The 14,180-nt window shown below is 43.1% G+C and overlaps 1 protein-coding gene across 1 annotated transcript in view; it reads left to right on the top strand.

Moving 5' to 3' along the window:
* Positions 1 to 14,180, top strand: part of adprh (ADP-ribosylarginine hydrolase) — a 504,999-nt gene that overhangs the window by 435,236 nt on the left and 55,583 nt on the right. The window contains exon 7 of the mRNA XM_082152910.1: positions 2,248 to 2,462. Coding sequence (XP_082009036.1) covers positions 2,248 to 2,462 — 215 coding nt within the window. The remainder of the gene's footprint in view (positions 1 to 2,247; positions 2,463 to 14,180) is intronic.

Genomic DNA, 14,180 nt, shown 5'->3' with positions numbered 1-14,180 from the left:
GTCACATGTGTCAATTACAAGGCCTGCGGGCCTTGCCAACAAATTCTGGTAATCAATTTAACGTGGCCCATGTGCTGTTTAAATATATGTATATCAGAGAATAAGTATGGAATAATTGACAACAGGCTGTTGAATTATTAGCAGATTAATGCAGTTGTTAATGCAGCGAGAGAGATTAAGCATGTGTGAATTATGTTAACGTTACCTCAGTCTTTTTGCAACATAAGTAGTAGACAAGAGTAGAGAGAACACTGACCCGAAAGCCTTGAGATAGTCTAAAAATTAAATATCAATAAAAGATGGATCAGGGTAAGAGGAAAGGTAGCTAGAAAGTGTTGCCAGATTAATAGGGGTGGAAGGGTGGCCGCACAGAATTTTCTTTGATGATGCGCTTTACCTTGTGTTGCCGGTCTGAAACGCATTGGGCAGACGAATTTCAGGTGCAGATCCCTGCAAAAACTGAAAACCTGAAAATCTACAGTTAGAAAAAGTACACACAGATTCACTGAAATTATTATATAAAGGAATGATCAATAGATGCACTTGGAGGTTCAGCACCATGGACAGAAGAATGTCCTCTGCTAGCATGCGTTTTGGGGCTGAAAGAATCCACCATCATTCGCTGGTGATGGAAGCAGCCAAGCGGCTAAATTAGGGCGCTTTCACACTGGCAGTTTAGTGCGGACCGGGGCACGGTTCGCATGAAAAATCGCTAATGTGAACGCTGTCATCGGACCCGGGTGCGCACTAGAGTACCGAACCCGAGACTACCTGGAGGAGGTGGTCTGAGCTCGGTTGCTCCCGAACCGTGGCGCGGTTCGCGTTAATGTGCAAGCAACACGGACTCGGGTGCGCGCTTGTTCAGGAAGTATAGTATCCCGCGCATGCGTATCACTGTCGATATCATTGTTTCCTCACACACGACAACCATGAGTGGCAGGGGAACGTTGTGGGACACTGAAGAGGTGATGTCTCTCACTATGTTGTGCATAATAGCACCACAAAAACAGACAAATTACAGCTATGCTCAGTCGAGTTGTATTATCCATGCATTTTCCGTGTGCGTTTGCGATGACGTAAGATCACTGCAAACGCACCTGGGTTCGATACAACTAATTGAGTGTGAAACCAGACCAACGCTGCGGGGGGCGCCGGGAACTAGCGCACTCGGGTTCGGACCGCAGCAAACGAACCCAGTGGAAAAACGCCCAAAATGTCCTTACCTTGGATGATATCGGATCTGGGGATACAGTGTCACGGTTTAGAGAGAGAGAACCCAGGCGCAGAATGAACAGAGAGCAAACAGTTTATTATGGACAATTCATACAGATGAGGATACTCAGAACACCACATTTAGCAGGCAGGTGACCAGGACATCAAACAACGGAGAGGATGAGTGGTGTGAATAATGTTGAGTGGAAGCCAAACGGGAACCAGAATGACGAGAACTCCAAACGATCTCAGAGGTTGTCAATTTCTGTGGAAACTTAATGCACACACGGAACACAGACAACACACCAAAACGAACCAGCAAATACAAGAGGAAAAGAAGCACAATATAAAGGGACTAGAACACATAAGGATCAGGTGAGCACAATTAATGAAAGGGACCAAACACATGAGGATCAGGTGAGCACAATTAGTGAAATGAGGGCAAGACGAGAACTAAACAATGGGGCGTGGTAACAGAAAACAAGGAGGCAGGACAAGAGGAGCACATGGCAAACACAAACAAAGACAGAGCCATGTGCTCAGACACAAAACCAACAAGGAAACATTAAACAATGACAAAACAGACAAGACAGTAAGAGCAGGATCCTGACATACAGTGACAGCAGCAGGAGGAATGAATCGCCTATCAAAAACTTGAAGTGAAGTGTGAACTAAGTGAGAGTAGCGAGCGGAACCTCGGCTGCGTCACCTTTGAGCTGCGAATGAGACAGTTATATCAGTCTTATATATTTGGTGTATGATCGTAATTGGCTGAATGTATGATTGAAATGAATTACGTGGCATTATGTCTTCCTGGCAGAACCTGCGCTGAAGCTTTCACTTCCCTAGGACGAAATCAAGTAATTTTTTTTCTCATTCCAGAAGCTTTCACTCGGATATACGTCACAGAAGGGGGGGAAATATTATTGCAACTTCTGTTTCAAGCCAACTTTTAATTGGTCAACATTATGAAAGACTTCCTCTAAAATTACACTTATTTGACTCAAACCTTTCATTCTCTTCTCATCCTCCAAGGTATTTGGATCTCAGAGCATTGTCTTTGGGGACTGGCCCAGTTACCTGGCCTAACCAGTATGGACCAGCAGAACGAGATGAGGCCTACAAGAGCTTCAGCCTGTCAGGTTGGGCTGGTCGGAGTGGTCATGATGCTCCAATGATCGCTCTGGATGCCCTGTTAGGAGCAGGCTCAGACTGGGAGGAACTCATGAGTCGTGCAGGATTTCATGGAGGTCAGAATAAGAATGTACTATGTTTTTTTTGTTTGTTTGTTTTTTTGTTTTTTCATTAAGACATGTAGGTCTAATGCTGCATTCACACCGGACGCGAATAGCGCGTCAAATTCGCGCCTGCCGCGTCTAGTTTGACGCTTGACCACTCTGTGTTAATTCGCGTGTCTAACGCCCGTAAAAACAAAAGTTTGAAGCGAAATTTACGCGCGTCAGAGGTGAAAGTTTTGGCGGCCATCTTTTTTAGATGTTTATCGAGCATTAGCGTTAGCATTAATCGAGAGAGTCACCGCTCGTATATGCTCTGGAGAGCAGAAACAGCTGCGTAGGGGACATCGTCGCTGTACTCGGGTCCACCAGACCCTCCGGAGGGTTTCAGGAGTTTCACAATTTGCTCCAGGAGCTAGGTTTGGTGGACCTAACGGTGAGGACGCTGACGAGGACAGCGTAGGCGGCCTCGAGTGGTCGCTCGAGTGGTCGCTGCCTGTCGAGCCCGCGCTCTACAGCCCGGCGCGAGGTTCACCCTCGCCCGCACCCACCTAATCTGTCATTTATTTTTGTTTTGATAATAAATGGAGTCAGCCTCCAAAAGTGAAACCTGTCCTGTGATTTTTGTTTTTATACACTAAATTGTGTTTGTTGTCTTTACATTAGAATAATTATGTTTCATATAATCTAGAATAGATATGGAATAAATAGCATTCAATACAAAATAAGTATCTCTCATATATTGAAATCGAGTTTTTATGTGAAAGATTTGCTTTGTTGTGCATTTTAGTCATATTACAAAATAATTTATTGAGGCCAAACATAAAATAACATTATAAACTGTCACTTCACCACGTGACAGCAGCAAGCAGGCTCCTGATTGGTTAACGCGGCGCGAATTGACGCAGAAGTTCAGATTTTTCAACTCGGGCGGCAGACGCGAATTCGCATCAAACCCGTGAATGCACAAATAGCACAAATAAAATCATTCGCGCGGAACGCGCTTAACGCGCCAGACGCTCAATTCGCGCGAACTTGACGCGCGAATGAGGCGTATTCGCGTCTACCGCACCGCGCTCTACGGCTCATTCGCGCCGCAGGAATTTTTTACGCGCGTAACGCGTCTTTGCATTGACTTAACATTGAAATCACTCGCGCCTGACTGGCTATTCGCGTCCGGTGTGAACGCACCATAAGTGCAGAAATAATTATGAATACTTGCGATACTGAGTTACTGACGTTGTATCAAGAGGATTGATCATCACATTAAAAATATCTCTTTAACTACTATAGAATATAATTTAAATTAATAACTTGATACAATTCACTTATTGTGTCTAAGTTTTACATTGTACTTATATTTAAAAAAAAATACCTGCATGTAATTACATCTATAATTACACTGTTGACCAGTGTTGGGCAAGTTACTTAAAAAAAGTAATTAGTTATAGTTACTAGTTACTTCTCACAAAAAGTAACTGCGTTAGTAACTGAATTACATCATTACAAAAGTAACTAATTACCAGGGAAAGTAACTATTGCGTTACTTAAAAAAAAAATGAAATGTTAAATGAATGAAATTGACACTAAATAGAACATCTTATTATTATAAAACATTGTACACTAATCTACACTATTTTAATGTTGCTGTGGGACAATGTGAGAGACACCTATTAACTTAAATATTAAAATATTATCATTACTATAGTGCAACAATAAAACAACAGATGGTTTAGAACTTTTAATATTAATTGCACAGACCACAACTGGCCAACAATTAAGTCTAAAAATAAATTATGCTTCTTAAGAAATGTACCAAAAATAAATAAATAGTAGCCTAATAAAAATATACATACACATACACTAGTGCATATAATTAAAATGATAAAACTCACACACCTTAACAACTGGTAGACATTCTGTATAGCCTACTTGAAGTATTTTCTTCCTCACAATAGTAAGTTTAACAAAAAGTGTTTTCAATATAATACTGAACAATGTATCAACATAAATAATAATAATACAATATAATCTTTTGGGGGTTTATTTTCATAATCTACAGAGAACGTCATCATCAGAGGTTATTTTAGCCAAATTCTAGTCGTGTTTGCCGCACGTGTTCACAACCGTCAAACAAATATGTTTGAACGTTCCCTGCAGGTTATTTTGGAGTTTATGTTATATAAACTAATTAAAACATTGCATATGATACCAATATGCTACAGAGATTATTCAAATGCTGATATGTGTAATTTATTTATAAATAAAGTATTTATGCTCGGACACATTCGGTCTCTGTCGCGCACTGTCAAGCGCGTTCTCGGACACACTCGGCCTCTCTTGCGCACTGTCGAGCGCGTTCTCGGACACACTCGGTCTCTCTCGCGCACTGTCGAGCACGCTCGCGGCATTCGCCTCGCTTTTGTCGAGTCCCGCGCCTCATAAACACTCACACACCAGAGAAAAAACATTGCAGCTCCTAATGGCTGAGAGAGAGCCTACTCGGATGAAAACCGCTTCAGTGAGCTCAATTATAGTAACGCCGCATTTTTATTGACAGTAACGGTAACGGCGTTGTAATGGAGGAAGCAGTAATTAGTTAGATTACTCTTACTGAAAAAAATAACGTTTATTTATAACGCCGTTATTCCCATCACTGCTGTTGACCCTACCCCTTGAGCATGTCAGAACACCTCCAGGGCCAGAAAACAGCTCAGACCCCAGAGGGTTAAGTGTGTATTAACACACTTAACCCTTAACCCTCTGGGGTCTGAGCTGTTTTCTGGCCATGGAGGTGTTCTGACATGCTCTGACATGTGTGCATGGCTAAAGGCTGATTACACTGTATTGAGCACAAACTCTGCTACAATAATATATCAGCAGCATGCATGTAAAAGTTTGTAGTTTTGAGATAATGACATTTATGCGTGGTTTGTGAAAATACAAAAAAAAAAAAAATTGTCACTGAAATAAGGCCATGAAACCCATACTGATTATTTCTTGACAAGACCTTTGAAAATTGTATCACGTAGCCTAGAATATTTGCTCCAAAACTATGTGAAAATCATCCTGACTACTCATTCAGATAAGACAATATATTTATTTAAAAATTGTAAGACATGTTTTCTGTAAGAAAGCTTTATGCGAAGAGGCGTGAACATCATGAATATTTAATTTATTTCACACCTGAGAAAGACAAAGACCCTCCCATAACAGCCCTATTAGGAGCTATCAGGCCCAGAAAAAAAAAACAAACAAAAAAAAACCTGTGAACATACTGATATCAAGAGAAACTATAGGGCTGCACGATTTTGGGAATAGATTTTAGATTTTTCTGGTTAAAATTGCTTTTTAAAATTCACAGAATACACACACAAATGTTTCCAACAATTTATAATGATGCTGCATAAAATAATAATAACAATAGCCTATAGCAGCCTATAAATATTCCAAAAGATTTCAGTAACAACTACGTTAGAGAAAAATATATTGATTATCATATGTTACTTCAAATGTTTCCATTCGTTATGATGATATGAAATGAGATTATAGTAAAAACATGAAGCCTTTGTTTGGTGCATTTTGCTTTTCAAACCCACAGCGCGCTCCAAAATATAAAACATTATGGTTACCATATTATACATATCTACGTTTGAGCAGATATCCACAAACACAGTATAGTAAACACGGGTCTAAATATTATAATATTCACCTTATATCTAGCAACAGTTCAACTGCAATGTGAAGTTTATGCAACAATAACATAAACTAATAAGTAAGAATTTCTTACCTTACATCTTTCTTGTGTTCAAATCGTGTTCTTCTTCTTCTGAGGAAAATCCAATGTAAGCTCACGGCATGTTCCAAACTCGACGAAAAGCAGAGACTTGTGGAGAGCCTCGGCCTCGAGTGGTCGACGCCCGCGGAGCCTGCGCACAACCAGCTGGATGGTTGTTTCCTGCTAGGAGACCGCGTTTCGCCGCCTTCAAGACCCGCGCCGTTTCTTCCTGAGCTTCATGAAGAACTCGCGAAGTCCTGGTGTGCCCCTTTCTCAGCCAGGGTGCGTACCTCTGCCTCAGCAGCATTCTCCGTGGTGGACGGTGCTAAAAGCAGAGGATACCATTCTCTTCCTCCGGTGGAAGAAGCTTTAGCTGGCCATCTTTGCCCGCCCTCTGCTGGACGGCGTGCAAAGACGGCGCTTCCATCTAAAGCCTGCCGCACTACTTCAGCCATGCACAGCCGCGCTTACACCGCCGCTGGACAGGCTGCATCTGCGCTGCACACAATGGCCACCTTGCAGATCTTCCAAGCCAACCTTCTCCGAAAGCTGGATGAGGAAGGACCGGAAGCTATCAGCGAGCCGGATTTAAGAAGCGCTACGGATCTTGCAGGCCACGCCACTAAATCCGCTGCACAGTCCATAGGGAGGAGCATGGCCTCTCTCACCATTGCTGAGAGACATTTATGGTTGACGCTCTCTGAGATGCCAGACTCGGAGCGCGCTGCGTTCCTCGACGCCCCCATCTCTCCTGCCGGTCTCTTTGGATCGTCCGTCAAAGATTTCGCGGACAGATTCGCTGAGGTGCAGAAAACGTCACAAGCCATGAAGCATTTTCTGCCGAAGCGCGCTAGCTCTGCAACAGGCCGCTCTAAACAGCCGTCTGCTCGAAGCTCCCAGCCGCAGCCACAGCCCACCGCCGCCGCTTCACAGCGTCGACAGGCCCGAGACTCGAGACCGCGCTCTCGCTCTGCCGACCGCCGCCCTCCACGTGGGCCCCGGCAGAAGATTGAGGTAAAGCCAGAGGCCTCAAAGTCTTCCTAGCCCGCCTAGGAAAACGACGGTGTTCAAGTCCCGCTGTGGCCAGACTTCCACCAAAACTTCTCGCTCGTTCAGTTCCAGAAAATGCGACTGTTCCAGTGTATTATGCAGTAAACAAGCCGGTACCACGGCCCGCTTGCCTGCACACAAACGCCGTTTTTACGGCGACCCAGATGAATCTCTCAAAGAGTGTTTTTCCTGGTATTCCGGCCAAGGCCAATGGTGTTTTGAGTGTAGTAAAAATGCCCACTGCCCAGTGCTCATTCCTACACACAGACACAGCCCGCCCCACAGGGCTCACGCACATAAAATCGACTCATGTCGGTTGTGCATTAAATGTAGTGAACGTGCCCACGATCCAGTGCCCACAAACATTACACACTGCATGTCTTTCGGTTTCTGTAAAAACGAAACCAACACACATACAGTCAGCTCAGGCCGACGGTGTTTTCAGTGCAGTAAATGTGCCCGCGGTTATACGCCCACATTCACTCACAGACATGACAAGCCTCACGGGGTTCCCCCCGCTCGTTCTCTCTCAGCTATCCGCCCAAGGAGAGTCGAGCGCGGACAGGCTGCCCGCTGTGATCAGCGCGCCCCCCACCTCAAACGCTGCAGATGTGGCATCTATGTTACAGCATACCGAAGCTCTACGGCCGCCAATATGTCACGGCCAGAGCCCAGATCTCATTCAACCCCTAGCTATTCGTGCGAACGCATGGGCAAAGCTCCCCGGGGTATCAGAATGGGTGCTGAACATTATAGAAAGAGGCTATTCGCTACAGTTCGCTCGACGCCCCCGCAGTTGCGCGGTGCAAATCGAAACCACGGTGGAAAAGGAAGTAGCACATCTACTTCGAACCGAGATTGCGAAACTGTTGAGCAAAGGGGCCATAGAGCCTTTATCTCAAGCTCAGAGCGAAGGGGGTCTGTACAGCAGATATTTTCTGGTACCGAAGAAAGACGGGGGTCTCAGACCCATTCTAAATCTAAGACAGCTGAACAAAGCGCTTGCAAAGCGCCGGTTCAAAATGCTCACAACCAGGAAAATCCTCTCGCAAATTCGCCAAGGGGACTGGTTTGTGTCAATAGATCTGAAGGACGCGTATTTTCAAATAGCGTCACGTCACAGGCGATTTTTGAGATTTGCCTTCAAGGGCCAGGCATATCAATACACAGTCCTACCGTTTGGCCTGTCCCTAGCACCCCGTACATTCACGATGTGCATGGACGCGGCCCTCGCTCCCCTGAGACTTCGGGGAATGCGAGTTTTGAACTACTTGGACGTTTGGCTGGTTCTAGCTCAGACTCACTCAGAGCTCATAGAACACAGGACCGTGTTACTCGAACATCTCGAGAACTTGGGTCTCAAAGTCAATTGGGCAAAGAGTTCACTGTCTCTCAGTCAGAGAATATCTTTTCTGGGCACAGAACTGGACTCGCTGTCTATGACAGCTCAGCTATCGCCACAGCGCAGACTGCGCATGATGGAAACCTTCCGCTGCGGCGCTATAGTCCTGCTCAGAAAGTTTCAAAGGATGCTGGGTCTCATGGCCTCAGCATCATCAGTACTCCAGCTGGGTCTGCTTCGCATGCGCCCACTGCAGTTCTGGTTAAAAGCGCGCGTGCCGCGCTGAGCGTGGACCTCCGGTCTTTTTCGCCTCAAGGTCAATCAGAAATGCATCTCAGCCCTGAAACCTTGGAAAGCGATCGACTGGTACCAGTCAGGTGTAAGCCTGGGGACTTCCTCAGAGTGAAGGTGGTGTCTACGGACGCCTCCACCTCGCGATGGGGATTTCTGTTCGAGGGCAGACCGTTCTTTGGCCAGTGGTCAGAACGGGAAAAGCTTCTACACATAAACTGCTTGGAAATGATAGCAGTCGACAACGCGCTGAGGCGATTTTGTCCCCAGATAGCAGGGCACCACGTCTTGGTCCGTTCGGACAACATGTCAGTGGTGGCCTATATAAATCACCAGGGAGGTATCAGGTTCCGAAACCTTTACAGGCTGATGGAATGCCTCCTGGTCTGGGCTCAGCACAATTTGCGCTCGCTGAGAGCAGCGCACGTGCCCGGCCACCTGAATGTGGGACCAGACAGACTGTCCAGGAACAATGTTCCAGCAGGAGAATGGTCCTTACACCCACAGACAGTCCAGCTGCTGTGGGAGACATTCGGCTGTAAACATAATGTATCTGACTCTGGGTCAATGCGAATTAGCTCAAGGATATAGGGAATTTTGGAAATATTAATAATCATAACTCATGCTCATAATTCATAAATCGCATACATTTACTTTATCAATTACCGAGATTACCTTGTTCTGTAACTGGTCTAGTCATCAGTCATTCGTCCAGCGAATAAATGTAAGATTATCACAGTTAAGAAGGGGTATCCCTGTTTACAAACTCCAAGAAAGTTTATCTTCTGGCCGTGAACATAAAAATTTTGGGTTTATGAATTAAAACTACTCAAAGTAGTCTATAATATCGAGCGTGTAGCTTAATTAGATCCTTTTGCATTTCATTGACTTCATAAAGGTGGATTTTCAAACACAGAGACAGTCAAAGTATGAATGGGTTTTAATAAATGTCAAACTAGAGATTACATGAGCTTCAACTATAAACGTACGTAAAAATGCAAACAATAAAACGAACAAACATTTAAACAAACAAGAACATAAGAAATAACGTGATCAGAGTGAATGAAATGAAAGAGAGAAAATAAGGAGAGAGAGAGAGGAAGTAGCTGGTAATTATTACAGACAGAAACCTAATTTCAAGAGGCACCTGGAATCAGCTTTTAGAGAGATCAATACAAGTTTGTTCTCTGTTCGGGTGCTGCTGAGAGGCAGGAAGCGCGGACGGTGTCCTGTTTGTGCTGCGTCTTCCGGTGTCGTGGGAAGCTTAAAAGGCTCACTGAATGTAACGTTTACCGGAAAATAAGATTCATCTCCCTTGTGGAGGGGAAAGGCGAGTATGAACTTAGTTGCAAAGGACGGCAGGGCAGCTCCTACATGACGCGGGGGTATGCGTCCCAGAGAGAGAGAGGCCAAGGCCTGTTCCAGCTGGTTACGTTGGGAGAGGAGAAGCGCTGCTCGTGGAGGAGAAGAAGCAGTGTAAGAGGTGAGAGCGAGAGAGCGAGGGGGTGCGAGGGTCTGCACCTTTAAAGGGAATCTGCTTCCACCCTCTTTTTGGGACAACAGCAAATCAGATCTTCTGATTTGAAGCGGGAAAAAGTTTCTTTGTTTGTGAAGAAACGCCTACTTTGACTATGTCATGTGAGAGATAGAATTCGTATTTTCTCTTTCATACCCATAAGAATACATTTCATTGTAATCTCATACATATATGCAATTCTGTGAGATCAAATGTAGAATTATGAGCATTTTAGGTGTCAATTGATTTATATGATTGAACATAGACATCTCAATCTGCCATGGAAATTATACACACATAAAAATACATATCAAAAGCATTGCTATTGGATCATATGTGGAAATTTCTGTTTCAAAGTCCACGAGTGTTCTTGTGCGTGTGTGTGGAATATCTGGAATGTCTTTGAGGCTTGTCACGTGATTCAAAGGCATGTGGGTTTTAGAGAGAGGGGGGAATTTTAAATAACAGGGTTCCTTCTTTTTAAGGCAATGTGTGACTCAAATGTCTCTCTAGGGAGCCACAAAGTTGCAATTTTGACAGTCCAAGCAGACTTAGGGGCGTCAGTGCAGGATGTGAACAGACCTCTTGTCTTCTCAGACAACGAAGGATGTGTTTGCGAGATCAGGATTCACTAATTTGAAAAGCAGCTGACCAGATGTCATTGTCATTGTTGCTACATAATTCCACCTTTTTGTTAGATGTTAGGGATGGACTTCATCGAACAACAAATTAGCACAATGGATGACAGGTGGTTGCTAGGCTGATGACTCAGCTCAAATGAGGTTGAGGTGGTCGATGGTTAAAAGAAACACATCGCAGGTGAACCTCATTCCGCAAATCATCAGCACCTTCAGGTGCATCAAGTTACCAACATTGTGGAAACACCAGGAATAACACAACATACCATATATAATGTCCATGTGACCCTTATGAACAATTTATACAATTTCGAATTACATGATTTCATAAACAATTCAAAGGCAATAATTCATTTAGACCATTAGGGTATACTATTTGAACTGTATAAAGAAATTAATTTCAGAATACATGGTAAATACATTTTTACATGATTTCAATGACAAATAACATGATTTCATAAAAAACAATTCAAAGGCAATTCTTCATTTAAACCATTAGGGTATACTGTTTGAAGTGTATAAATCCAAAATGCCTCTCGCTGAAGAAGGTAACGCTCCCTATTTCCCCCCCGTTGAAAAGGTTTAACTAACTCAATGCCTTGAAATTTCAAAGTACAGATATCATGTCCAAACTCATTAAAATGTCTCGCCACGGGTGACTTGATATCATGATTGCGTATGTTACTTTTGTGTTCGTGTAATCTTGTTCTTAACTCTCTTTTTGTTTTACCAACATAACAGAGCCCACATGGGCATTTGAGCAAGTAAACAACAAAGGACGTACGGCAAGTAATTCTCCCTCTCACAGAGAATGTCTTGCCGGTCCGTGGATGTGAAAAGGAATTACCCATAATCATCGCATTACAATTAATGCAACTCCTACAAGGGAAATTGCCCGGATCAAGGGCTGTAAGCCAATTGGTAGGCGAAGTGTAAGAATCAGCTCTAACCAGCATATCTCTCAAATTACGTGATCTCTTATAAGCAAAAAGCGGAGGGTTTTGAAAAGTCTGGCCGATCTGTGTGTCACTCGATAAAATATGCCAATGTTTATTCACTATTGACTTGATCTTACCCGAAAGGGGAGAAAATGTCGTAGATAAGACAACTCGATTATCTGAAATGACTGTTTTTTTCTTAAAAAGTGATTCACGTTCAATACCACGTACCCTGTCCAAACTCAAGTCGAGATTCATATTATCGTAACCTTTTGAAAGGAACCGGTTATATACTACTTTCACCTGGTTTTCAAATTCTTCATCAGTACTACAAATCCTTCTTATACGCAAAAACTGACTATACGGGAGGCTTTTTTTCATAGATGGAGGGTGATAACTTTTAGAATGTAAAAAATTATTCTTATCTGTGGATTTACGATATACTGTCGTCTGAAGAGTCTGTCCAGTAGATCTAAAAACCTTAACATCAAGAAACGATATAGAAGACATACTGTATTCCAATGAAAATCGTATGGAGTCAATTCTGGAATTTAAGAATTCGTGAAATTGATTAAGTTCTTCAACTGTTCCACTAAAAACAAAAAACACATCGTCAATATATCGAAACCAACACTTCAAACAATGATGAAAAATGTTACTTGAAGAATACACAAAGTCTGCTTCAAATTTGCCCATGAACAAGTTTGCATAATTAGGGGCAAATGGAGATCCCATCGCCGTACCTTTCACTTGATGATAAAAACCGTTTTCAAATTTGAAATAGTTCATGGTCAGCACTGTATGTGCCAAATCCCATAAGAACTTTGTAGGAGGTTTATCAACATCTCTAGATTTTAAATAATGTTCTAAAGCACATAAACCTAAATCATGTGGAATATTAGTATAAAGGCTAGTTACATCCATAGTGCATAACAAATCAACATCTGATACATTGACATTCATCAGTTTACTCAAAAAATCAGTAGTGTCCCTTAAGTATGAGGGTAATGTCCAGACAATTGGCTTAATGTGCCAGTCTACATACTGAGAAATAGGCTCAGTTAAGGATTGGCAACCGGCCACGATTGGACGGCCTGGAATAGTTCCCTCGCATTTTTTTGTGGATTTTCGGCAAGGTGTAAAAAACCGGTCGTACTGGATGAGTTTGTAATAAAAAGTCAAATTCCTCCTTAGTTCGAGCTAAACTCTGTAGGACAGTGGCCCTCCAGGACCGAAGTTGCCCACCCCTGCCTTAGGGAATAATAATAACCAGAGCTCGTCTTCCTAAGGACAAAGAAGATGTGTTCGACACCCTCATGATTCACTTAATTTGAAAAGCAGCTGGCCGGATGTCATTGTCGCTACATAATTCCCCCTTTTTGTTAGATGAAGGCCTGGGATGGACTTCATTGAACAATAACTTAGCACAATGGATGGCAGGTGGATCATGATGGTCAAATAGCAGGTTGTTGTTAGGCTGATGACTCAGCTCAAATGAGGTTGAGGTGGTCGATGGTGTGGACCCCCTTTCCAGGGTTCGTAGGAAACCGCCAGACACGGCTTTGTGAGCTTGGCTGTGGATGCTCACGTCTCGTTGAGTCTGGTACAGGATGAAAGCCAAGACGAGTGTCGGGGTGTGGTCGGTGACCGTGGAGAGACACAGCACAGTGTCAGCTGCGGTCCAGGTTTGGACACAGGCAGTGTTGTGCCAGTTCATACTTAAAAAGAACTAGCTCAAAGTTCAGTTCACACAGATGATAATGAACTAGTTCATGTTCATAGTTCTTTTTTTTTTTTAAATGAACTAAGTTCACATATCTAAAAATGAACTAGTTCACGTTCATTTGTTAAATTCTTTTTAAGATAGGCCACTATCTTACTCAATAGAACCTCTTTACCATCCATTACCAGCTGCAAATCACTGCCACTCCAAAACTAATCAAAATTATTGTACCAATAAACAAGAGACAATTATTATAGCCACAAGAAAAATAATGTTGAGATAGAGAATATATTTACCCCTTAAATAATGTGTAATCATGATATGTAGAAATTGGAAAATACAAGGTGCAGTCAAGGTATACTGTATGTTCAGTGAAACTTTTATTTAGCCAGCATGAATCAAATTACCCAGGACTTAAAAAAAAGGTATATTCAGGTTCATGGGGAAAAGATCAGTC

The sequence above is a fragment of the Leuciscus leuciscus genome, assembly GCF_965113295.1.
Source record: "Leuciscus leuciscus genome assembly, chromosome: 21".
In the NCBI taxonomy this organism is placed as follows: domain Eukaryota; kingdom Metazoa; phylum Chordata; class Actinopteri; order Cypriniformes; family Leuciscidae; genus Leuciscus; species Leuciscus leuciscus.
Note: the sequence above shows the minus strand (reverse complement) of the source record. Positions and strands in the feature narration are given on the sequence as shown.